The following is a 27,332-nucleotide window of genomic DNA, read 5'->3' on the forward strand; positions in this document are numbered from 1 at the left end:
AGGTCACATCAGGTCCCTAGTCTTATGTTGAGGTCACATCAGGTCCCTAGTCTTATGTTGAGGCTGAGGTCACATCAGGTCTCTAGTCTTATGTTGAGGCTGAGGTTACATCAGGTCTCATCTTAGGTCACATCAGGTCCCTAGTCTTATGTTGAGGCTGAGATCAGGTCTCTACTTATCTGAGGTCCATCAGGTCCTAGTCTTATGTTGAGGCTGAGGTTGACATCAGGTCTCTAGTCTTATGTTGAGGCTGAGGTTACATCAGGTCTCTAGTCTTATGTTGAGGCTGAGGTCACATCAGGTCCCTAGTCTTATGTTGAGGTCACATGAGTTGAGGCTGAGGTTACATCAGGTCCTAGTCTTATGTTGAGGCTGAGGTCACATCAGGTCCCTAGTCTTATGTTGAGGCTGAGGTTACATCAGGTCTCTAGTCTTATCAGGTCTCTAGTCTTATGTTGAGGCTGAGGTCACATCAGGTCTCTAGTCTTATGTTGAGGCTGAGTCTTATCTTATGTTGAGGCTCAGGTCCCTAGTCTTATGTTGAGGCACATCAGGTCTCTAGTCTTAGTTGAGGTCACATCAGGTCTCTAGTCTTATGTTGAGGCTGAGGTTACATCAGGTCTCTAGTCTTATGTTGAGGCTGAGGTTACATCAGGTCCTAGTCTTATGTTGAGGCTCTTCTCTATCTTATGTTGAGGCTGAGGTTACATCAGGTCCCTAGTCTTATGTTGAGGCTGAGGTTACATCAGGTCCCTAGTCTTATGTTGAGGCTGAGGTCACATTTAACATACGTAGTTGTTTGAAAAGTTAATATTTAAGAAAATATTGTTGATTTTCATTTGACCTACACCTGTAAGATGCATTTAGTTCCTTTGTTAAAATGATCATTAATTAGATGTCAAATGTTGTCTTGGGGGGGGCATTTTAACAGCTTTAAGATGTAAGCCTATGTGTAAATTATTCACATTCGCATAATTACTTAGATAAGATCTTAAAGAACTTAAAGCAAATAGCAGTGGTTTCTTGAAGCTCTTAATCGCATGGCTAACACGAGTTGTTGTATGTTAAATAGTTCATTATGAACCGGGTGGTTTGAGTCCTGAATGCTGATTGGCTGATTGGTCTATCAGACCGCATACCACAGCTATGCCAAAACATGTAATAAGGCACGAGGGGGATGTGGTATATGGCCAATATACCACAGCTAAGGGCTGTATGCAGGGATTCCGCGTTGCGTCATGCATAAGAACAGCCCTTAGCTGTAGTATATTGGCCATATACCACATCCCCTCGTGCGTTATTGCTTAAAAGCGATATAATCGTGTTACTCTCCATGTAGATTGCAATGCCCTCGAGTAAGAACAACTGAACGGGAAACAAAGGGTTTATTGCAAATGTCCATTACATCCTTTTAAAAATATATACCTGTGTCATGGACACAATACAGCAACAATACCCAACGTTTATCAAAAAAACTAAACATTACTGCTAACAAGAGTTCTCCCTGTGAACGATGTACACATGGTCCAGGTTGCTTGGTTTCGTTTGGAGTACGAATGAGACAAAGTCTTTGGTAATTATAAAACACAAAAGTCCATTGTGGAACTGTGGTATTCCTCTTCTGGAGATAGGCACTAGAGTCATGCCATTGATTCAAGTTGAGGTTGGCATCTGAACACACAGAACATGACTGCTAGGTCAGGATAGCATTCAAAGCCTTTAGAGAAAAAATCAGCTGCTCAAATTCATCTCCAGCCCACTACTCTGAACATGTTAGTAAAATGTACAGAGCTAGGCATACTGGGTAGTAGATACTTCCATCCCCATAATAAATCAATAACTGAACAGTTACAACGCTCCTATTAACAAGTATTCCATTTTGTTCAGAATCAGAAGAAAAGTAAAATGGCAGGATTTTCCCCCATAAGCAACACAACCCAACTGCAGAGAATACAAGTAATGATGATCTGAATCATGATTATGGCAATCAGTTATCGGCAGTGAGGTTGAGATAGAGAAGCAACAAGATTCTCTTTCTCCAGCAACAGTCCAGGATCTCGTAGATCCTCCTTCTCCTCTACTCGCTGTACTGGAGCTCAGGTTTGGTTTGCCCCCGAAGACACGTTGCTTCTTCTTAAGGAATATTGACAGAGAATATCAGTAGATGGTGGCAGGTGGAAACAGTCACAAGATAGTAGAGATATTGTCTGACTGACTCCTCAGAACTTGTACTGTCAGAAGAGGAAATACACAGGGGGAGGGGGGGGGGCCTAGCAGAGACTGGAAGGTCGTCTCTCTGTCTGTCTTGGAGAATATTTCCTTTTTCCTTGGCTGGACCTGGAGAGGTAACCTGGAGGACGGGCCACCCTGGCGTGGAGAGGCATCCCCAGGATCAGATCCCCGGGTCAGCCCTGTCTTTTAGCCCTCTCCCCCCTCTGTAGCAGGGGTGGTAGAGAATGACTGAAGAGGTTGGCCCTCCTGGCCCCAGAAGGCCGGAGCCTCCCCTCTGTAGCAGGGGTGGTAGAGAATGGCTGAAGGGTTGGCCCTCCTGGCCCCAGAAGGCCGGAGCCTCCCCTCTGTAGCAGGGGTGGTAGAGAATGGCTGAAGGGTTGGCCCTCCTGGCCCTAGAAGGCCAGATCCTCCCCTCTGTCCCAATGCAAGCGTTCTCCGGCTGGCTACATGTGAGCCCTCTCGTTTAGAGCTTTTGTCTAAAGAGAAAGAGTCTAGATGTCGTAGGAAAGGCTCATCTTAGCTCATAGCTTCAGCCTCTAGCCGCTAGTTAGAGCACCTTTCCACGCGCTCCGTTGTGTTTCATCGTCTGTTACAGGCAGCTTCACTGAAGTTGGCAGCGACGATTAGTTTACAACTGTCCAAGGCAGAACCACCTACACAGCAGAGCCAGCGCTGATGTGGCAGGACTGGTCAGGGTTATGGAGTCCAATCTGGGCCTGTTGCTGGTACTGCTGAGCCTGCTGCTGGTACTGGTTGTCCAGCCGCAGGGGGACCAGAGCGTCTGAGTCGGACGGAACCCGTTCGCGGAAGCTCTCCATCTGTTCTGGACTGGCCAGGTTCTTCAGAAGGCTGTTCTCACGTTCTAGCTGGTTGTTCTTCTCAGCCAGCTCTCTGATCTGCTCCTTGAGGATCTCCACTTCCTCCCTGACGGCATACATCAGGTGGTTCTTCACCAGATCCTAAGACAGGAGAGAAGGAATGAGATCTACTGTTAGAGACGTCTGTTTAGAGAGAGAGAGAGAGTTCTGTGCAACTCATACAAACTAAATCTATCCATTTAGGCTGATTTCAAGCATAAGCTTTAACCTACTGTAGCTTACAAACACGTGTGGTAACAGGCCATATGAATACAGAGATTTGTACCCATATGGCCTGTATTAAGGTCTAAAGTTTAACAGTAAACTAAATATTGAATAGTCCGACTGCTGTACCTGTCTGACTCAGAACGCAGCAGAAAGAACATAGTCACATGCCACATCACATGGCACTGTAGCCACCCAATGCTGCAGGCACATATAGTTCCATCTCTCTAGTATCCCTGCATATTGTAAATATGGTATTTCAACTGACTTTTCAGTATACTTACTTACTTAGTGTATTTCTTGTGTTTGTTTTTTGTTTTGTTCTAGTAATACATTGTTATTGATTATTGAATTGTTGGGTTTTGAGTTTGCAAGAAAGGCATTTCACTCTATTTGTGCCTGGGACATTAAAACCTGAAGCTTCTACTGTACTATTTGATTAATTTCACCTTTATTTAACCAGGTTGGCTAGTTGAGAACAAGTTCTCTTTTACAACTGCGACCTGGCCATGATAATATACTTACGTAGTTGACTAAAGATTAGTCTACTATGCTTACCAACGTACTGTAAATGATTACTACGGGCATAGTGCATGAACGTGGTGGGATAGAGAAAAGCCCAGTCTACTTTTATTGGTTTATCATGATGATGATATGAATGATAAAGTGTTTAATGCTGCTTGTGATACATACCATTGCCTGTTCTATCTTGTTGTCAATGGCAACAACGCTTGCACCCGAGGCACTGTGGAGGAGAGAAGAAGAGATGCCATAAGTCAACATATCAAATCAATGCATTAGATCATAACGAACAAACGGGTGTCCCAGCAGACTGTATGCTCTCATGCTGACGCCAGACTGCCTTTATGGCACCAATATACAACTTAGTCTTTTTTTTTGCCATGTAATGCCACCATCACAAATGTTTGTTTAACTTGTGTTTAGGCTATTTCTGTCCACGAATGAACCTTTCTACGACTCTGAACCTATTTTAGATTGGACATGTGTATGAAATAAACAGACTGTCTGCACCAGCCTTGACCTACAATTCCGTATTTTTTATTTTGCAACCTAGCTATCTAGATACATTGTTGCGCGCTGCAAAGGATGACATAATATCGAGATAGTTTCAAGATACTCAATCCACTCCATCTACTTGTTTGAAGACGCACCCGGAGGATACATGCGGCAGGCTGGAGTCATTACTCCGACTGCACAGCATTACGGTATTTCTAATGATATCATAACGAATACCGGCATACACGGGATTTGTTTAGTCTATTTGCAAATAAATACATATGACTATCTCAATCTCGAATTACAACAATTTTGATTAAATATTTTAATGAAAATCTATTACGCACAAATGACGCATCAATAGCACACTAAATCCAGTGCGGTTATCTTATTTACCTGTTGTCGAGTTTAACAGACACCACATCTCCTCCTACTAACGAGGAGAAGAAGGAGATGCTGAAGTTATGCAACTGATAGACAGCAACCTCCATTGGTGTTTTGAAGATCTCCGTACTCATGTTCAGCAGTAGACCCGTTTGTATAATGCTTCTCGCCACGTTTGCGACTGGTTGAGTAGATAAATCTACCTAGATAGATACCAATCCGGGGTTACTGTATTCAGTTTAATCAACTCGACTGACTGCACGACTCGATTCGGTTGCTTTTGTTGTGAGTTGAGCTGTGCGTTAAGGTTGATGTAGGTGATATGAGGCACGTTAAGTTTCAGCGAGTGAATCTATTTCTGCCACCGGGGGGCCTTTATAGTTGAACTGAATCCTGACGTCACCTGACGCCAGAATACATTATGCAAATCCGCCGTGGAGTGAGTTCCCATCTGCCCCCCTTTTCTGACCCGTTTTTGAACTCCTACAAACACAGTAAGAACTCAGTTGTCCCGCAGACCGAATTCATTTACACCTTGAAGCAAATAGGCAAAATAAATGTTTCTTAAAATGTTTCTTTATGCGTATTTTTTTTTGAGTAAATGGTTTTGGTTGTATAACATGTCATATATACAGACTAGGAATCATTTGGCTTGTTTATTTCGTTGTTGTTTTGCATCAGCTGAAAATACGTTTAAAGGAATGTTATAACGGAATTATGTTGAAGTATTATAGGCCTCGTATTCCTATTAAATGCTATTTTTCCATTCAATCGTTAATTTGTCAGTGACCATGTGCAACAAACAGTATGGCGATATTATGAAACATAGCCAATAGAGGCAAACTAGAATCTGGATATATTGAATGCACTACTAACGTGTGTATTATTGATTTATAACAGGATGTTGACATTATGTTTGTTGTTTTGAGTTTTGTTTTTGCAGGTGTAATAGTAGAAGACATAGTGCGGCATGTACAAAAGGAAGATTTGGGGAACTCCTTATCCATAAGGGTACTTTTCCACCCATTGCAAGGCTCTGGTTATTTTCCATCGTTTCCTCTAGAACTCTGCTACCACCTGGTGGCCGAGAGTTGAAATTGTTCATAATATTTACGGGTGTTATATTTTTAGGAGGACAAATAACGAGCCTACTTGGGGAGCGTTTTTTGGATTTTTGAACAATGGAATTAAATATATTAGAGTTAATTTGTAATACGCAATGTGGTTTTGTTGTCCTAAAATATCTTCACTATCAGGCAAGAGTTTCAGCATAAGGACATCTTATAGGGGTCAATACTGTCATACATAGCTCTACCCAGTGCATGCACCATACTAGCTGCCTTGTTGCTAAGGGCTTTCACTGCATAGCAACACAGTTACAACTTTAACACCTCCAACACCCATTTGTGTTGCTAATTTTAGTTCATATAAGACACACACACACAAAAAAGGTGTACTGTCAACATTTTGTGAGGAAAGACATCATTATTCTTTAACCCATCGGATCCAATTAGCAAGGTGAGACTCCAGTTTGGTCTGGACACCAACCAGATCTCACAGAGCCTTGTTGAATGTATTAGTATCAATGGTACCTGTCACTGGTGATTTCACGCTGTGCTGTGGAGCTGCCAGGCTTAGTACCCAACAGGGCTGTGGAAATGGCTAACTGTGTCCCAACTGGCACTCTATTCCCTATTTAGAGCACTACTGTTGACCAGGGGCCCATAGGGTAGTGCACTACTGTTGACCAGGCCCCATAGGGTAATGCACTACTGTTGACCAGGGCCCATAGGGTAGTGCACTACTGTTGACCAGGCCCCATAGGGTAATGCACTACTGTTGGCCAGGGCCCATAGGGTAGTGTACTACTGTTGACCAGGCCCCTTAGGGTAGTGCACTACTGTTGACCAGGGGCCCATAGGGTAGTGCACTACTGTTGACCAGGGGCCCATAGGGTAGTGCACTACTTTAGACCAGGGGCCCATAGGGTAGTGCACTACTGTTGACCAGAGGCCCATAGGGTAGTGCACTACTTTAGACCAGGGGCCCATAGGGTAGTGCACTACTTTAGACCAGGGGCCCATAGGGTACTGCACTACTGTTGACCAGGACCCATAGTGCCAGTTGCAGCCCTAGTGTAGTACATCTATTGTCTCTGGTTGGAAACACACTGGGGCAGGCTTTCTTAAAGTAAAGGACCTGTTAATGGTGAGTCACGACGTGTCAGAGTAAATGTATCATTATTTTCAGGAATTTATTTGGCCAAGTGCAACTGCGGTCTCTGTTCAGTGCGTTCTCTTCTTAGCAGCGGTCTCTGCTCAGTTTGGCAGCTGTGTGAGTGGGAGAGGGAGATGCCCTTGTGCTTCGCGGTTTACCAGATCTTTTTTTTCTGGAGTTTTCTTGAAGATCGCTCTGCGACACACGCTGCAGCGCTGTCGTTCAACAGCAGACGCTACGCTGTCAGCCACTGACTTGTCATTCCCACTCGCCAAATGGACTCACGCTCGCAACAAGTTCTGACTGAGCTCAATCGCCATGAAAAGCCAATACACCGATGAGTTTGTCTCTTTCAAACAAACTTTGAGAATGAACGAGGAACTCCCTCAATGTGTTTTGTGCGGAGAAGTGCTTTAGTAATGAGTCAATCAAAACCAACACATTATATATAATAATAATAATATATGCCATTTAGCAGACGCTTTTATCCAAAGCGACTTACAGTCATGTGTGCATACATTCTACGTCCCGGGATCGATACCCTGGCGTTAAACGCATGCTCTACCAACTGAGCTACACAGGACCACATTCATATAACGACACGTCCTGACCAAACATCCACAGCATAACGTGTACACGGGGAATTCTTTCAGAACAGGGCAGAATGCTTCAGGAAACAGGGCTTCAGGAAACAGATTCAGGAAACAGGGCTTCACGAAACAGGGCTTCACGAAACAGAGCTTCAGGAAACAGGGCTTCACGAAACAGGGATTCAGGAAACAGGGCTTCACGAAACAGGGATTCAGGAAACAGGGCTTCACGAAACAGGGCTTCACGAAACAGGGCTTCACGAAACAGGGATTCAGGAAACAGGGCTTCAGGAAACAGGGCTTCAGGAAACAGATTCAGGAAACAGGGCTTCAGGAAACAGGGCTTCATGAAACAGGGCTTCACGAAACAGGGCTTCAGGAAACAGGGCTTCACGAAACAGGGCTTCACGAAACAGGGATTCAGGAAACAGGGCTTCAGGAAACAGAGATTCAGGAAACAGGGCTTCAGGAAACAGGGCTTCAGGAAACAGGGCTTCATGAAACAGTGCTTCAGGAAACAGAGATTCGACAGTGGAAAAGTAAGTCAGCTAGCAAGGCATTGTTGTCATTTTATAGAAGGCGACGATAAGCAGAAATAAGGAGTACTATCTCATAGTAGTATATGTGAGTTTCTCTTTCAAACAATCCCCTGGCCTTGTACACAACTAATAGCTAATGTTAGCCCCAAAAAAACACAGCAACAGTTCCAACCTAGACTTTCTTTCAACAATAAGATGTACAGTAGGCCTGATCATTTCTACAGTAAGATCTACAGTAGGCCTGATCATTTCTACAGTAAGATCTACAGTAGGCCTGATAATTTCTACAGTAAGATCTACAGTAGGCCTGATCATTTCTACAGTAAGATGTACAGTAGGCCTGATCATTTCTACAGTAAGATCTACAGTAAGCCTGATAATTTCTACAGTAAGATCTACAGTAGGCCTGATCATTTCTACAGTAAGATCTACAGTAGGCCTGATCATTTCTACAGTAAGATCTACAGTAGGCCTGATCATTTCTACAGTAAGATCTACAGTAGGCCTGATCATTTTTACAGTAAGATCTACAGTAGGCCTGATCATTTCTACAGTAAGATCTACAGTAGGCCTGGTCATTTTTACAGTAAGATGTACAGTAGGCCTGATCATTTGTACAGTAAGATGTACAGTAGGCCTGATAATTTCTACAGTAAGATCTACAGTAGGCCTGATCATTTCTACAGTAAGATCTACAGTAGACCTGATCATTTCTACAGTAAGATCTACAGTAGGCCTGATCATTTCTACAGTAAGATCTACAGTAGGCCTGATCATTTTTACAGTAAGATCTACAGTAGGCCTGATCATTTCTACAGTAAGATCTACAGTAGGCCTGATCATTTCTACAGTAAGATCTACAGTAGGCCTGATCATTTCTACAGTAAGATCTACAGTAGGCCTGATCATTTTTACAGTAAGATCTACAGTAGGCCTGATCATTTCTACAGTAAGATCTACAGTAGGCCTGGTCATTTTTACAGTAAGATGTACAGTAGGCCTGATCATTTTTACAGTAAGATGTACAGTAGGCCTGATCATTTCTACAGTAAGATCTACAGTAGGCCTGATCATTTCTACAGTAAGATCTACAGTAGACCTGATCATTTCTACAGTAAGATCAGATGAAATTCCAATAGAGGGAGAGGGGGAAAGGTTTAATAACCCTTGACTGGGGGGTCACGGGGGATACAGTAGGCCTGATCATTTCTACAGTAAGATCTACAGTAGGCCTGATCATTTTTACAGTAAGATCTACAGTAGGCCTGATCATTTCTACAGTAAGATCTACAGTAGGCCTGATCATTTTTACAGTAAGATGTACAGTAGGCCTGATCATTTTTACAGTAAGATGTACAGTAGGCCTGATAATTTCTACAGTAAGATCTACAGTAGGCCTGATCATTTCTACAGTAAGATCTACAGTAGGTCTGATCATTTCTACAGTAAGACCTACAGTAGGCCTGATCATTGTTCATCTGTACTGTGACTTAGAGTTTCACTATCATAAAGCCTGTGTGTGTGTTTCGTTACTCGTCTGTGTGATGGGATCAATCCTTTCATTCCAGTTCAGAAATCAAATGATTTATTGAATTGTACGGCAACAGCTCCAACATAGACAGATATGTAAGAGATTAAATGGAGGAAATATACATGAATAGTTATTTATATGGCTATTTCATTGTTGTTTGTTTCTGTCTATATTGCATTTGTTTTAGGCATAAGGGAAATGAAATGTACCAATATTTACGTATGGTTGCATATGTTCCTAAGCTTGGGTCCCAGGAAAACACAGAATTTCTCATTTGGGTCTCAGGCTGGAAAGGTTTAATAACCCTTGCACTGGGGGGTCACGGGGGTCATGGCTTAGTACTGGTATTTTAAACAGGTGTATTGTACTGTTTCCAATCTAAATACTGGAGGGAGAGAGAGTGGCAGAGAGAGGGAGAGGGGGAAAGAGAGAGGGGGATGGAGAAGGAGAGATAGAGAGAGGGATAGTGAGAGGGAGAGAGAGAAAGAGAGAAAGAGAGCGGGGGATGGAGAAGGAGAGATAGAGAGGGATAGTGAGAGGGAGAGAGAGGGGGTGGAGAAGGAGAGATAGAGAGGGAGAGAGAGGGATAGTGAGAGGGAGAGAGGGGGGTGGAGAAGGAGAGATAGAGAGGGGGATAGTGAGAGGGAGAGAGAGAGAGAGTGTTCTGAGAGAAAGAGAGCGGGGGGATGGAGAAGGAGAGAGAGAGAGGGAGAGAGAGGGATAGTGAGAGGAAGAGAGAGGGGGTGGAGAAGGAGAGAGAGAGGGAGAGAGAGGATGAGAGAGGGGGTGGAGAAGGAGAGAGAGAGAGAGAGGGGGTGGAGAAGGAGAGAGAGAGGGAGAGAGAGGGAGAGAGAGGGGGGTGGAGAAGGAGAGAGAGAGAGGGACAGCGAGAAGGACAAAGAGAGAAAGGGGGAGAGAGGTGTATTTCTTATACCTCACACCATGAGAATGTAAACAAAGTACTGGTGTTTGACCAACAATGAGTCCTACTGTTTATATTCTCCTCAGTCATATTACCCTGAGTCTTCCTACTGTTTATATTCTCCTCGGTCATATTACCCTGAGTCTTCCTACTGTTTATATTCTCCTCAGTCATATTACCCTGAGTCTTTCTAGCGTTTATATGCTATAAGGGAAACTGTCAGCCAGCGTCCATTGAGATAAGTGTGCTCCAGCCTAAAGGGACCAGCAGGATCCATGACTCATTACAGAGACTCCCAAAGGGCAGTATATTTCCCCATAATGTACTACTTTTGACCAGGGCACATAGGACTCTGCTCATAAATAGAGCCCTTTACAGGGAAAAGGGTGCCATTTGGTACACATCCCTGAATCTATGAGTCATGATACAGCCAGTTAGGGGTTGAGCCAGACTTTCCATCAGATGTCCTGGTCTGAGAGCCAAACAAAACACATTCTAACAATTTAGTCTCTCCGTATCTCTCATCTGGATCCCCATGGTGACCTCCAGAGGCCCAAGGCTTTGGGACCCCATGGTGACCTCCAGAGGCCCAAGGCTTTGGATCCCCATGGTGACCAGAGGCCCAAGGCTTTGGATCCCCATGGTGACCTCCAGAGGCCCAAAGCTTTGGATCCCCATGGTGACCTCCAGAGGCCCAAAGCTTTGGATCCCCATGGTGACCTCCAGAGGCCCAAGGCTTTGGATCCCCATGGTGACCTCCTGAGGCCCAAGGCTTTGGATCCCCATGGTGACCAGAGGCCCAAGGCTTTGGATCCCCATGGTGACCTCCAGAGGCCCAAAGCTTTGGATCCACATGGTGACCTCCAGAGGCCCAAGGCTTTGGGACCCTATGGTGACCTCCAGAGGCCCAAGGCTTTGGCAATCTGTACTTCCCAAAAAATGCACTACTTTTGACCAGAGCAGGGCTTTGGATCCCCATGGTGACCTCCAGAGGCCCAAGGCTTTGGTCAAAAGTAGTGCACTATCATCTTTAGGACGTAGCCTAGAATATCTATTCGCCTCTGGAGGTCACCATGGGGTCCCAACGCCTTGGGCCTCTGTAGCCCAGAGGAATTATGAGTTTCACATTACGTGAAAAAATCGTTAGACAGACCATGGAGTATATGGAATATCCTGTGCTTAGCATTCATGGGAGAAATCACCTCTACTCATCCTGAAGGTAAGCCTCTACGATGCAGAAAATAGCATAAATGCATGAACTGACAAGTGGGAGTGAGACATACAATGAAAACCAAATCACAAGCCATCAGTTTGTCACATAGAGAAAAGGGGGGGGGTGGGATGTCTCTGACAGACTCTTCTTCTCTGTAAAAACAATGCATGTTCTTCACCCATAGACAATGGATCCACTGTCCTACTGGCAACAAAACAAGGGTCTAAGAAAGAATAATAAGGACGGTTTTTCCCCTTTCTTATCAAACAGAATGGTTCATTATTTTATATACAGACATAAGTATTTTAGTATGTTAAACATCCAGCCTTCCAGACCAATTTGATTAAATGTTATAGAGGCGTAGGACTTCCCCAGTGTTTATGAGCCTGTTACAAACCAACCAAATGTCAACCTGCCCTACTATTCCTGCCAGTCCCTGTACCTCCTCAACAAACCAACCAAATGTCAACCTGCTCTACTATTCCTGCCAGTCCCTGTACCTCCTCAACAAACCAACCAAATGTCAACCTGCCCTACTATTCCTGCCAGTCCCTGTACCTCCTCAACAAACCAACCAAATGTCAACCTGCCCTACTATTCCTGCCAGTCCCTGTACCTCCTCAACAAACCAACCAAATGTCAACCTGCCCTACTATTCCTGCCAGTCCCTGTACCTCCTCAACAAACCAACCAAATGTCAACAAACTGCCCTACTATTCCTGCCAGTCCCTGTACCTCCTCAACAAACCAACCAAATGTCAACCTGCCCTACTATTCCTGCCAGTCCCTGTACCTCCTCAACAAACCAACCAAATGTCAACCTGCCCTACTATTCCTGCCAGTCCCTGTACCTCCTCAACAAACCAACCAATCACCTTTTTCTTAACCACGTAATGACACATTCAACCATCCGCACGCTCCAAAAAAGGTTCTGAACACATGCCGAACGTGCTCCGACCACCACTTACCGCCGATACCCCCTCTGGGACAGACTAGGTGAGTAGGGGGGTTGGTAGTGGTAGTTCATGGCTCTCGCAACGCTGCTCAGACGCCTCTGTGTCTGCAGTGGGGCTGGGACGGCAGCAGGCGGCTCGGCTAGTCGCTGGATGGTTTGCTGGGCTGGCCCAGGGGATGGGAGAGGTGGTCTGCTTCTGGCCTGGCTAGGGAGTGGGACAACGCGGGGACGCGACCGACAGGCTCCCATCCCAATGACCAACAAACGAATGAGAGGATAGTGGAGAGACAGGGATGCTTTCACTGTTCTGTTATTCACCATTGTTTCTGTTTTTGTCAGCGATCTCTCTCAAAACACAAAGAGAAAACTGATTGAGGATACCTCTGGATGTGGGCCAAAGCCTACGCACAACGCAGCACACAGTGGCACTCATCGTGTGCTGTTCCAGGGCCTTATTAGGCCCATACCATCAGCAACCATTGTCACACAACAGCTGTCCTTGCACTGAATGTGAACCTCATTTACAACGAGGGAAAATTCTTTAATCTGAAACATTTCTAAACCGGTTTTAATGTATTGATTATTACTGATGGAATCTGTTATGCAACAAGACTGGTGTAAATCTTCTCTGACTGTCTCAGAGAGGCATAACTAATCGTCATGACGATCTCTATTGTTGAATGAAACCCCTGTTTGTGTTTGTAATGAAACACGAGTCATTCATTGTTCTGTGACATGGAACATGTAGCCAAGCACTGCAGTACGTCGGGTCTGACCGAGTGGCACAGCGGTCTAAGGCACTGCATCACAGTGCTAGAGGCGTCACTACAGACCATGGTTCAATTCCATGCTGTATCACAACATGTGTTAATGTGTTACTGTGGGAGGTCAACAGGGCTTTCCTTCCACACCCCTGGTAATTCATGTGTTACTGTGGGAGGTCAACAGGGCTTTCCTTCCACACCCCTGGTAAATCATGTGTTACTGTGGGAGGTGGTGTGACCAGGTGCATGATTGATAGCTATAGGAAAGGTTAGGTTTTAGAAGGTCTGGCTAACTACCAGAGGCACAAAAGTGACAGACCTCTTGAAACTGTCTCTCAGTATTATAGCAGACCTCTTGAAACTGTCTCTCAGTGTTATAGCAGACCTCTTGAAACTGTCTCTCAGTGTTATAGCAGACCTCTTGAAACGGTCTCTCAGTATTATAGCAGACCTCTTGAAACTGTCTCTCAGTGTTATAGCAGACCTCTTGAAACTGTCTCTCAGTGTTATAGCAGACCTCTTGAAACTGTCTCTCAGTGTTATAGCAGACCTCTTGAAACGGTCTCTCAGTATTATAGCAGACCTCTTGAAACTGTCTCTCAGTATTATAGCAGACCTCTTGAAACGGTCTCTCAGTATTATAGCAGACCTCTTGAAACTGTCCCTCAGTATTATAGCAGACCTCTTGAAACGGTCTCTCAGTATTATAGCAGACCTCTTGAAACTGTCCCTCAGTATTATAGCAGACCTCTTGAAACGGTCTCTCAGTATTATAGCAGACCTCTTGAAACTGTCTCTCAGTATTATAGCAGACCTCTTGAAACGGTCTCTCAGTGTTATAGCAGACCTCTTGAAACGGTCTCTCAGTATTATAGCAGACCTCTTGAAACTGTCTCTCAGTATTATAGCAGACCTCTTGAAACGGTCTCTCAGTGTTATAGCAGACCTCTTGAAACGGTCTCTCAGTATTATGTAAGATACAGTATAAACTATAAGATATAGACCTCTTGAAATGTCTCTCAGTATTATAGTCAGATAATGTCAGATATAAACTGTAGCTCAGATTGACATTTGAAACGGTCTCTCAGTCTCTCTGAATGATGAAACTGTTGATCACACACTGTGATCCCACATGACATATTGTAATGCAGACTAATGACACACATATCCATACAGATATCTCCTGACATGGTGGGAATACAGGGACAGATCAATGGTAATTCCCTGGGAAATGTCAAGGTTGTCTCCAGAAGTGAGTCAATCCATTTTGACAGAAATGGGGTGTAGCAGACCTCTTGAAACTGTTCCTTTGGCACTCTTTTGTTCCTGGGCAAAATGCTAAGACAAATGTAGAGAGATATATTGTACTGCGGAAGTACTGTTCGTACCTGTTACAGTTGTTATTCACATTTAAAACAAGCTGAAGCAGGACATCGTGTCAAAAACAAGGGCTTTACATGACACAATGTTGAAGATGATACTTTGTGTCAGTCTTATTGGTTCATAGAGTATCTGTAGAAACCACCAACTGAGCTGTGACAGGTCAACAGGGCTCTTGAAACCTTCCACATTATAGCAGACCTCTTGAAACTGTAAATCATGTGTTACTGTGGGAGACCTCTTGTGGTGTGACCAGGTGCAGTATTATAGATTGAAACTGCTATAGGAAAGCAGACCTTTGAAACTGTTTTAGAAGGTCTGGCTAACTATAGCAGACCTCTTGAAACTGGCTCTCACAAAAGTGTATTATAGCAGACCTCTTGAAACGGTCTCTCAGTATTATAGCAGACCTCTTGAAACTGTCTCTCAGTATTATAGCAGACCTCTTGAAACTGTCTCTCAGTATTATAGCAGACCTCTTGAAACTGTCTCTCAGTATTATAGCAGACCTCTTGAAACGGTCTCTCAGTATTATAGCAGACCTCTTGAAACGGTCTCTCAGTATTATAGCAGACCTCTTGAAACTGTCTCTCAGTATTATAGCAGACCTCTTGAAACTGTCTCTCAGTATTATAGCAGACCTCTTGAAACGGTCTCTCAGTATTATAGCAGACCTCTTGAAACGGTCTCTCAGTATTATAGCAGACCTCTTGAAACTGTCTCTCAGTATTATAGCAGACCTCTTGAAACTGTCTCTCAGTATTATAGCAGACCTCTTGAAACGGTCTCTCAGTATTATAGCAGACCTCTTGAAACTGTCTCTCAGTATTATAGCAGACCTCTTGAAACTGTCTCTCAGTATTATAGCAGACCTCTTGAAACTGTCTCTCAGTATTATAGCAGACCTCTTGAAACTGTCTCTCAGTATTATAGCAGACCTCTTGAAACTGTCTCTCAGTATTATAGCAGACCTCTTGAAACTGTCTCTCAGTATTATAGCAGACCTCTTGAAACTGTCTCTCAGTATTATAGCAGACCTCTTGAAACTGTCTCTCTTGAGTATTATAGCAGACCTCTTGAAACTGTATTATAGCAGACCTCTTGAAACTGTCTCTCAGTATTATAGCAGACCTCTTGAAACTGTCTCTCAGTATTATAGCAGACCTCTTGAAACTGTCTCTCAGTATTATAGCAGACCTCTTGAAACTGTCTCTCAGTATTAAACTGTCTCTAGTATTATAGCAGACCTCTTGAAACTGTCTCTCAGTATTATAGCAGACCTCTTGAAACGTCTCTCAGTATTATAGCAGACCTCTTGAAACTGTCTCTCAGTATTATAGCAGACCTCTTGAAACTGTCTCTCAGTATTATAGCAGACCTCTTGAAACTGTCTCTCAGTATTATAGCAGACCTCTTGAAACTGTCTCTCAGTATTATAGCAGACCTCTTGAAACGGTCTCTCAGTATTATAGCAGACCTCTTGAAACGGTCTCTCAGTATTATAGCAGACCTCTTGAAACGGTCTCTCAGTATTATAGCAGACCTCTTGAAACGTCTCTCAGTATTATAGCAGACCTCTTGAAACTGTCTCTCAGTATTATAGCAGACCTCTTGAAACGGTCTCTCAGTATTATAGCAGACCTCTTGAAACTGTCTCTCAGTATTATAGCAGACCTCTTGAAACTGTCTCTCAGTATTATAGCAGACCTCTTGAAACTGTCTCTCAGTATTATAGCAGACCTCTTGAAACTGTCTCTCAGTATTATAGCAGACCTCTTGAAACTGTCTCTCAGTATTATAGCAGACCTCTTGAAACTGTCTCTCAGTATTATAGCAGACCTCTTGAAACTGTCTCTCAGTATTATAGCAGACCTCTTGAAACTGTCTCTCAGTATTATAGCAGACCTCTTGAAACTGTCTCTCAGTATTATAGCAGACCTCTTGAAACTGTCTCTCAGTATTATAGCAGACCTCTTGAAACGGTCTCTCAGTATTATAGCAGACCTCTTGAAACTGTCTCTCAGTATTATAGCAGACCTCTTGAAACTGTCTCTCAGTATTATAGCAGACCTCTTGAAACTGTCTCTCAGTATTATAGCAGACCTCTTGAAACTGTCTCTCAGTATTATAGCAGACCTCTTGAAACTGTCTCTCAGTATTATAGCAGACCTCTTGAAACTGTCTCTCAGTATTATAGCAGACCTCTTGAAACTGTCTCTCAGTATTATAGCAGACCTCTTGAAACTGTCTCTCAGTATTATAGCAGACCTCTTGAAACTGTCTCTCAGTATTATAGCAGACCTCTTGAAACTGTCTCTCAGTATTATAGCAGACCTCTTGAAACTGTCTCTCAGTATTATAGCAGACCTCTTGAAACTGTCTCTCAGTATTATAGCAGACCTCTTGAAACTGTCTCTCAGTATTATAGCAGACCTCTTGAAACTGTCTCTCAGTATTATAGCAGACCTCTTGAAACTGTCTCTCAGTATTATAGCAGACCTCTTGAAACTGTCTCTCAGTATTATAGCAGACCTCTTGAAACTGTCTCTCAGTATTATAGCAGACCTCTTGAAACCTCAGTATTATAGCAGACCTCTTGAAACTGTCTCTCAGTATTATAGCAGACCTCTTGAAACTGTCTCTCAGTATTATAGCAGACCTCTTGAAACTGTCTCTCAGTATTATAGCAGACCTCTTGAAACTGTCTCTCAGTATTATAGCAGACCTCTTGAAACTGTCTCTCAGTATTATAGCAGACCTCTTGAAACTGTCTCTCAGTATTATAGCAGACCTCTTGAAACTGTCTCTCAGTATTATAGCAGACCTCTTGAAACTGTCTCTCAGTATTATAGCAGACCTCTTGAAACTGTCTCTCAGTATTATAGCAGACCTCTTGAAACTGTCTCTCAGTATTATAGCAGACCTCTTGAAACTGTCTCTCAGTATTATAGCAGACCTCTTGAAACTGTCTCTCAGTATTATAGCAGACCTCTTGAAACTGTCTCTCAGTATTATAGCAGACCTCTTGAAACTGTCTCTCAGTATTATAGCAGACCTCTTGAAACTGTCTCTCAGTATTATAGCAGACCTCTTGAAACTGTCTCTCAGTATTATAGCAGACCTCTTGAAACTGTCTCTCAGTATTATAGCAGACCTCTTGAAACTGTCTCTCAGTATTATAGCAGACCTCTTGAAACTGTTGAAACTGTCTCTCAGTATTATAGCAGACCTCTTGAAACTGTCTCTCAGTATTATAGCAGACCTCTTGAAACTGTCTCTCAGTATTATAGCAGACCTCTTGAAACTGTCTCTCAGTATTATAGCAGACCTCTTGAAACTGTCTCTCAGTATTATAGCAGACCTCTTGAAACTGTCTCTCAGTATTATAGCAGACCTCTTGAAACTGTCTCTCAGTATTATAGCAGACCTCTTGAAACTGTCTCTCAGTATTATAGCAGACCTCTTGAAACTGTCTCTCAGTATTATAGCAGACCTCTTGAAACTGTCTCTCAGTATTATAGCAGACCTCTTGAAACTGTCTCTCAGTATTATAGCAGACCTCTTGAAACTGTCTCTCAGTATTATAGCAGACCTCTTGAAACTGTCTCTCAGTATTATAGCAGACCTCTCTCTGAAACTCTTGAAACTCTCAGTATTATAGCAGACCTCTCTCTCAGTGAAAAACTGTCTCTCAGTATTATAGCAGACCTCTTGAAACTGTCTCTCAGTATTATAGCAGACCTCTTGAAACTGTCTCTCAGTATTATAGCAGACCTCTTGAAACTGTCTCTCAGTATTATAGCAGACCTCTTGAAACTGTCTCTCAGTATTATAGCAGACCTCTTGAAACTGTCTCTCAGTATTATAGCAGACCTCTTGAAACTGTCTCTCAGTATTATAGCAGACCTCTTGAAACTGTCTCTCAGTATTATAGCAGACCTCTTGAAACTGTCTCTCAGTATTATAGCAGACCTCTTGAAACTGTCTCTCAGTATTATAGCAGACCTCTTGAAACTGTCTCTCAGTATTATAGCAGACCTCTTGAAACTGTCTCTCAGTATTATAGCAGACCTCTTGAAACTGTCTCTCAGTATTATAGCAGACCTCTTGAAACTGTCTCTCAGTATTATAGCAGACCTCTTGAAACTGTCCTCTCAGTATTATAGCAGACCTCTTGAAACTGTCTCTCAGTATTATAGCAGACCTCTTGAAACTGTCTCTCAGTATTATAGCAGACCTCTTGAAACGGTCTCTCAGTATTATAGCAGACCTCTTGAAACTGTCTCTCAGTATTATAGCAGACCTCTTGAAACGGTCTCTCAGTATTATAGCAGACCTCTTGAAACTGTCTCTCAGTATTATAGCAGACCTCTTGAAACTGTCTCTCAGTATTATAGCAGACCTCTTGAAACTGTCCCTCAGTATTATAGCAGACCTCTTGAAACTGTCCCTCAGTATTATAGCAGACCTCTTGAAACTGTCTCTCAGTATTATAGCAGACCTCTTGAAACTGTCTCTCAGTATTATAGCAGACCTCTTGAAACTGTCTCTCAGTATTATAGCAGACCTCTTGAAACTGTCTCTCAGTATTATAGCAGACCTCTTGAAACTGTCCCTCAGTATTATAGCAGACCTCTTGAAACTGTCTCTCAGTATTATAGCAGACCTCTTGAAACTGTCTCTCAGTATTATAGCAGACCTCTTGAAACTGTCTCTCAGTATTATAGCAGACCTCTTGAAACTGTCTCTCAGTATTATAGCAGACCTCTTGAAACGGTCTCTCAGTATTATAGCAGACCTCTTGAAACTGTCTCTCAGTATTATAGCAGACCTCTTGAAACTGTCCCTCAGTATTATAGCAGACCTCTTGAAACTGTCCCTCAGTATTATAGCAGACCTCTTGAAACTGTCTCTCAGTATTATAGCAGACCTCTTGAAACTGTCTCTCAGTATTATAGCAGACCTCTTGAAACTGTCTCAGTATTATAGCAGACCTAAACTGTTATTATAGCAGACCTCTTGAAACTGTCTCTCAGTATTATAGCAGACCTCTTGAAACTGTCTCTCAGTATTATAGCAGACCTCTTGAAACTGTCTCTCAGTATTATGACCTCTAAGCAGTTGTCATATGTTCAAGTTCAAGTCTTTGATATTCCATTTTTTTGGATGTAAGATACAGTATAAACTATTAGATAATGTCAGATAATGTCAGATAATGTCAGATAATGTCAGATAATGTCAGATAATGTCAGATAATGTCAGATAATGTCAGATAATGTCAGATAATGTCAGATAATGTCAGATAATGTCAGATAATGTCAGATAATGTCAGATAATGTCAGATAATGTCAGATAATGTCAGATAATGTCAGATAATGTCAGATAATGTCAGATAATGTCAGATAATGTCAGATAATGTCAGATAATGTCAGATAATGTCAGATAATGTCAGATAATGTCAGATAATGTCAGATAATGTCAGATAATGTCAGATAATGTCAGATAATGTCAGATATAAACTGTAGCTAGTTAGAGATTTGACACAACGTTCTGAATGATAATGATCACACACTGAGATCCCACAGTGCCAACATATTGTAATGCAGACTAATGAAACAGATATGTTTCCTGACATGGTGGGAACACAAGGACAGATCAATGGTATTCCCCAGGAACTAGTCAATCTCATCTCCCTGGTAACTCCCTCTCTCTGTCGGAGGTCTGTCAATACGGCTGGGAACCGTCCTTGTCATGTCCGAAGGGGCAGATATAACGGTGCCATTTGGAATACAATCATAGTTTAGAGGAGAAATGACAAGGATGGTTCCCAGCCGTATTGACAGACCTCCGACAGAGAGAGGGAGTTACCAGGGAGATGAGATAGACTAGTTCCAGGGGAATACCATTGATCTGTCCCTTGATCTGTCCCAAATGGCCTAGTAGAATAGGGTGCCGGTTTGGACACACCCTGTGTCTGTACCTTTAGTGAGTTAGGAATGTGTGTCACAAGCAACCAGGCATCAGACCAGACAGTGAACCACTCTGGTTGTTAGCACAGATAACAACCAAGTCGCTCTACACAAAGAGACACTGTTAGCAACACCCAAGTCACTCTTCACAAAGAGACACTGTTAGAAACACCCAAGTCACTCTTCACAAAGAGACACTCTCCGCTTGACGCCTGCTTACACAACAACCTCAACAAGCCAGCCAGTCCATATTAAGAAGATGCCCTGCCACAGCCTCACCATTCACATGGAAATACATGCAGTGTGCCATGTTCAGTGGCCTGTTGTCATTCGATGTCGTTCAATGACAAATACTCTGCCTTTTTTTTGTTGATATGTGAATTACATACATACATTAATTATTTTCAACACCAGCAGAATGGGATGCATTGTTACCACGCACAAGCATATATGCTCAGACGCATGCACGGACCAACACGCACGCACACACACACACACACGCACACACACGCACACACACACACACGCACACACACACACACACACACACACACACACACACACACACACACACACACACACACACACACACACACACACACACACACACACACACACACACACACACACACACACACGCACACACACGCACACACGCACACACGCACACACGCACGCACGCACACACACACGCACACACACACACGCACACGCGCACACACACGCACACACGCACGCACGCACACACACGCAGTTGCACGATTTTCACGCACACACACTGGAAGTACAAATAAGCAGTTGTCAGATTTTCACACCGATCCAGTCAAATGTCTGTGTTCTGGAAGTAGAGAAATAAGTCAGTTAATGTCTGTTTCTCTGTACGATCCAGTCAGTTAATGTCATGTTTCTCTGTACGATCCAGTCAGTTAATGTCTGTTTCTCTGTACGACCCAGTCAGTTAATGTCATGTTTCTCTGTACGATCCAGTCAGTTAATGTCATGTTTCTCTGTATGATCCAGTCAGTTAATGTCATGTTTCTCTGTACGATCCAGTCAGTTAATGTCTGTTTCTCTGTACGATCCAGTCAGTTAATGTCATGTTTCTCTGTACGATCCAGTCAGTTAATGTCTGTTTCTCTGTACGATCCAGTCAGTTAATGTCATGTTTCTCTGTACGATCCAGTCATTTAATGTCATTGTTTCTATGTACGATCCAGTCAGTCATGTTTCTCTGTACGATCCAGTCAGTTAATGTCATGTTTCTCTGTACGATCCAGTCATTTAATGTCATTGTTTCTATGTACGATCCAGTCAGTCATGTTTCTCTGTACAATCCAGTCAGTTAATGACATGTGTCTCTGTACGATCCAGTCGGTTAATGTCATGTTTCTGTGTACGATCCAGTCAGTTAATGTCATGTTTCTGTGTACGATCCAGTCAGTAATGTTTCTCTGTACGATCCAGTCAGTCATGTTTCTCTGTATGATCCAGTCAGTTAATGTCATGTTTCTGTGTACGATCCAGTCAGTCATGTTTCTCTGTACGATCCAGTCAGTTAATGTCATGTTTCTCTGTACGATCCAGTCAGTTAATGTCATGTTTCTCTGTACGATCCAGTCAGTTAATGTCATGTTTCTCTGTACGATCCAGTCAGTCATGTTTCTCTGTACGATCCAGTCATTTAATGTCATTGTTTCTATGTACGATCCAGTCAGTCATGTTTCTCTGTACGATCCAGTCAGTCATGTTTCTCTGTACGATCCAGTCAGTTAATGTCATGTTTCTCTGTACGATCCAGTCAGTCATGTTTCTATGTACGATCCAGTCAGTTAATGTCATGTTTCTCTGTACGATCCAGTCAGTTAATGTCATGTTTCTATGATCGATCCAGTCAGTCATGTTTCTATGTACGATCCAGTCAGTTAATGACAGCACTTTGAGATATCAGCTGATGTACAAAGGGCTATATAAATATTTGATTCATTCGATTTGATTTGATTTGAGTTGCACAAAATGTGCTGAGACCATCCAGACCTGTCAAAACGCAAAGCTATGTGCAATGAAGTAACGCTTCCACTAACAATGGTCCCTGTCTACTGGTCCCTGTCTACTCTATACTGGTCCCTGTCTACTCTATACTGGTCCCTATCTACTGATCCCTGTCTACTCTATACTGGTCCCTGTCTACTCTATACTGGTCCCTATCTACTGATCCCTGTCTACTCTATACTGGTCCCTGTCTACTCTATACTGGTCCCTATCTACTGATCCCTGTCTACTCTATACTGGTCCCTGTCTACTCTATACTGGTCCCTATCTACTGATCCCTGTCTACTCTATACTGGTCCCTGTCTACTCTATACTGGTCCCTGTCTACTCTATACTGGTCCCTATCTACTGATCCCTGTCTACTCTATACTGGTCCCTGTCTACTCTATACGGGTCCCTGTCTACTCTATACTGGTCCCTATCTACTGATCCCTGTCTACTCTATACTGGTCCCTGTCTACTCTATACTGGTCCCTGTCTACTCTATACTGGTCCCTGTCTACTCTATACTGGTCCCTGTCTACTGGTCCCTGTCTACTCTATACTGGTCCCTGTCTACTCTATACTGGTCCCTGTCTACTCTATACTGGTCCCTGTCTACTCTATACTGGTCCCTGTCTACTCTATACTGGTCCCTGTCTACTCTATACTGGTCCCTGTCTACTGGTCCCTGTCTACTGGTCCCTGTCTACTCTATACTGGTCCCTGTCTACTGGTCCCTCTACTCTATACTGGTCCCTGTCTACTCTATACTGGTCCCTGTCTACTCTATACTGGTCCCTATCTACTGATCCCTGTCTACTCTATACTGGTCCCTGTCTACTCTATACTGGTCCCTGTCTACTCTATAATGGTCCCTGTCTACTCTATACTGGTCCCTGTCTACTGGTCCCTCTACTCTATACTGGTCCCTGTCTACTCTATACTGGTCCCTGTCTACTCTATACTGGTCCCTATCTACTGATCCCTGTCTACTCTATACTGGTCCCTGTCTACTCTATACTGGTCCCTGTCTACTCTATACTGGTCCCTATCTACTGATCCCTGTCTACTCTATACTGGTCCCTGTCTACTCTATACTGGTCCCTGTCTACTCTATACTGGTCCCTGTCTACTCTATACTGGTCCCTGTCTACTCTATACTGGTCCCTGTCTACTCTATACTGGTCCCTGTCTACTCTATACTGGTCCCTGTCTACTCTATACTGGTCCCTGTCTACTCTATACTGGTCCCTGTCTACTCTATACTGGTCCCTGTCTACTCTATACTGGTCCCTGTCTACTCTATACTGGTCCCTATCTACTGATCCCTGTCTACTCTATACTGGTCCCTGTCTACTCTATACTGGTCCCTCTAGTCTATACTGGTCCCTGTCTACTGGTCCCTGTCTACTCTATACTGGTCCCTGTCTACTCTATACTGGTCCCTATCTACTGATCCCTGTCTACTCTATTCTGGTCCCTGTCTACTCTATACTGGTCCCTCTAGTCTACACTGGTCCCTCTACTCTATACTGGTCCCTGTCTACTGGTCTCTGTCTACTCTATACTGGTCCCTGTCTACTCTATACTGGTCCCTGTCTACTCTATACTGGTCCCTGTCTACTGGTCCCTGTCTACTGGTCCCTCTCTACTCTATACCTGTCCCTCTACTCTATACTGGTCCCTGTCTACTCTATACTGGTCCCTGTCTACTGGTCCCTGTCTACTGGTCCCTGTCTACTCTATACTGGTCCCTCTACTCTATACAGGTCCCTGTCTACTCTATACTGGTCCCTGTCTACTGGTCCCTGTCTACTGGTCCCTGTCTACTCTATACTGGTCCCTCTACTCTATACTGGTCCCTGTCTACTGGCCCCTGTCTACTCTATCATTTTTAGAATAAGGCTGTAACGTAACAAAATGTGTAAAAAGTCAAGGGGTCTGAATACTTTCCAGAGACTCTGTAAAGCACTGCTCTCAAGAGTGCAACAACCTTCACATTCATCAGGTGCTGTAATATTACATGGACCAGCACACAATATACTACTATCAGTCTGTGGTCTGCAGAAACACTCTGTAAGAGTAACATCGGCTGACGGTTTTACAATCCATTCAGCGTCACTTTTCAAACAATTACAACTCCTGAATATTTATCAAATGAACTTTCTTTCAGTTGCTCATTTTTTTTACAGCTCTTTAAATCACTTATTACCCTCTTTCTTCAAAAACAATTCTTACCATCAAATCATATCAAATCAAATTGTATTTGTCACATGTAGACCTTCCAGTAAAATGCTGACTTACCAACAGCTTTAAGAAGTTAAGAAAAACATAAAAAAGTGTTAAGTAAATAATAAATAAGTAAAAAATGTCTGACACCGCCTGATATAGAGGTCCTGGATGGCAGGAGCCTTCCTCTGACACCGCCTGATATAGAGGTCCTGGATGGCAGGAAGCCTTTCTCTGACACCGCCTGATATAGAGGTCCTGGATGGCAGGAAGCATTACTCTGACACCGCCTGATATAGAGGTCCTGGATGGCGGGAGCCTTCCTCTGACACCGCCTGATATAGAGGTCCTGGATGGCAGGAAGCCTTCCTCTGACACCGCCTGATATAGAGGCCCTGGATGGCGGGAGCCTTCCTCTGACACCGCCTGATATAGAGGTCCTGGATGGCAGGAGCCATCCTCTGACACTGCCTGATATAGAGGTCCTGGATGGCAGGAAGCCTTCCTCTGACACCGCCTGATATAGAGGTCCTGGATGGCAGGAAGCCTTCCTCTGACACTGCCTGATATAGAGGTCCTGGATGGCAGGAAGCCTTCCTCTGACACCGCCTGATATAGAGGTCCTGGATGGCAGGAAGCCTTCCTCTGACACCGCCTGATATAGAGGTCCTGGATGGCGGGAGCTTTCCTCTGACACCGCCTGATATAGAGGTCCTGGATGGCGGGAGCCTTCCTCTGACAACGCCTGATATAGAGGTCCTGGATGGCGGGAGCCTTCCTCTGACACCGCCTGATATAGAGGTCCTGGATGGCAGGAAGCTTGGCCCCAGTAGTACTGGGCAGTACGCACCACTCTCTTGAGTGCCTTGGGGTTGGAGGCCGTGCAGTTGCCATACCAGATGCAACCAGTCAGGATGCTCTCGATGGTGCAGCTGTAGAACCTTTTGAGGATCATATATGAATTCCATGACCACTCAACAAGAAACAGACAGTTACGCCACCCACATTCAAGAACAACCACTTTTCATTTACGAATCATGTACAGAGGCCCTGTGATCTGGAACTCACCCCCGCCTGATTTTGCCAAGCTATCCCCATCATTGTTTACATTTGTTTTGTAACTGTCAATTACAACTCTACACCCCCAGTTGTAACTGTCTATTACAGCTCTCCCACTCCAAGCTGTAACTGTCCATTACAGCTCTACACCCCCAGTTGTAACTGCCCATTACAGCTCTACACCCCCAGTTGTAGCTGTCCATTACAGCTCTACACCCCCAGTTGTAACTGTCCATTACAGCTCTACACCCCCAGTTGTAACTGTTCATTACAGCTCTACACCACCAGTTGTATCTGTCCATTACAGCTCTACACCCCCAGCTGTAATTGTCAATTACAACTCTACACCCCCAGTTGTAACTGCCCATTACAGCTCTACACCCCCAGTTGTAACTGCCCATTACAGCTCTACACCCCCAGCTGTAACTGTCAATTACAGCTCTACACCCCCAGTTGTAACTGTCCATTACAGCTCTACACCCCCAGTTGTAACTGTCCATTACAGCTCTACACCCCCAGTTGTAGCTGTCCATTACAGCTCTACACCCCCAGTTGTAAATGTCCATTACATCTCTACACCCCCAGTTGTAACTGTCCATTACAGCTCTACACCCCCAGTTGTAACTGCCAAATTACAGCTCTACACCACCAGTTGTAACTGTCAATTACAACTCTACACCCCCCAGTTGTAACTGTCCATTACAGCTCTACACCACCAGTTGTAACTGTCCATTACAGCTCTACACCCCCAGTTGTAACTGCCAATTACAGCTCTACACCCCCAGTTGTAACTGTCCATTACAGCTCTACACCCCCAGTTGTAACTGTCCATTACAGCTCTACACCCCCAGTTGTAACTGCCAAATTACAGCTCTACACCACCAGTTGTAACTGTCAATTACAACTCTACACCCCCCAGTTGTAACTGTCCATTACAGCTCTACACCACCAGTTGTAACTGTCCATTACAGCTCTACACCCCCAGTTGTAACTGCCAATTACAGCTCTACACCCCCAGTTGTAACTGTCTATTACAGCTCTACACCCCCAGTTGTAACTGTCCATTACAGCTCTACACCCTCAGTTGTAACTGTCTATTACAGCTCTACACCCCCAGTTGTAACTGTCCATTACAGCTCTACACCCCCAGTTGTAACTGACAATTACAACTCTACACCACCAGTTGTAACTGTCAATTACAACTCTACACTCCCAGCT

The 27,332-nt window shown here is 43.8% G+C and overlaps 1 protein-coding gene across 2 annotated transcripts in view; it reads right to left on the reverse strand.

Annotated features, from left to right (window-relative positions):
* Window positions 1–1,370: 1,370 nt before the first annotated feature.
* Window positions 1,371–27,332, reverse strand: part of LOC124010772 (TSC22 domain family protein 3-like) — an 81,945-nt gene continuing 55,983 nt past the window's right edge. The window contains exons 1-3 of one of the 2 annotated variants that reach the window (XM_046323427.1): window positions 4,728–5,079; window positions 4,008–4,059; window positions 1,371–3,191 (exon numbers count right to left, since the gene is read on the reverse strand). In XM_046323427.1, the coding sequence (XP_046179383.1) occupies window positions 2,886–3,191; window positions 4,008–4,059; window positions 4,728–4,849 (480 nt within the window). In that variant the 5' untranslated portion in view covers window positions 4,850–5,079 and the 3' untranslated portion in view covers window positions 1,371–2,885. Of the gene's footprint in view, window positions 3,192–4,007; window positions 4,060–4,727; window positions 5,080–27,332 lie in introns of those variants that run through there. The other variant, XM_046323426.1, reaches the window with a different exon arrangement.

Source organism: Oncorhynchus gorbuscha, linkage group LG23 (assembly GCF_021184085.1).
Source record: "Oncorhynchus gorbuscha isolate QuinsamMale2020 ecotype Even-year linkage group LG23, OgorEven_v1.0, whole genome shotgun sequence".
In the NCBI taxonomy this organism is placed as follows: Eukaryota; Metazoa; Chordata; class Actinopteri; order Salmoniformes; family Salmonidae; genus Oncorhynchus; species Oncorhynchus gorbuscha.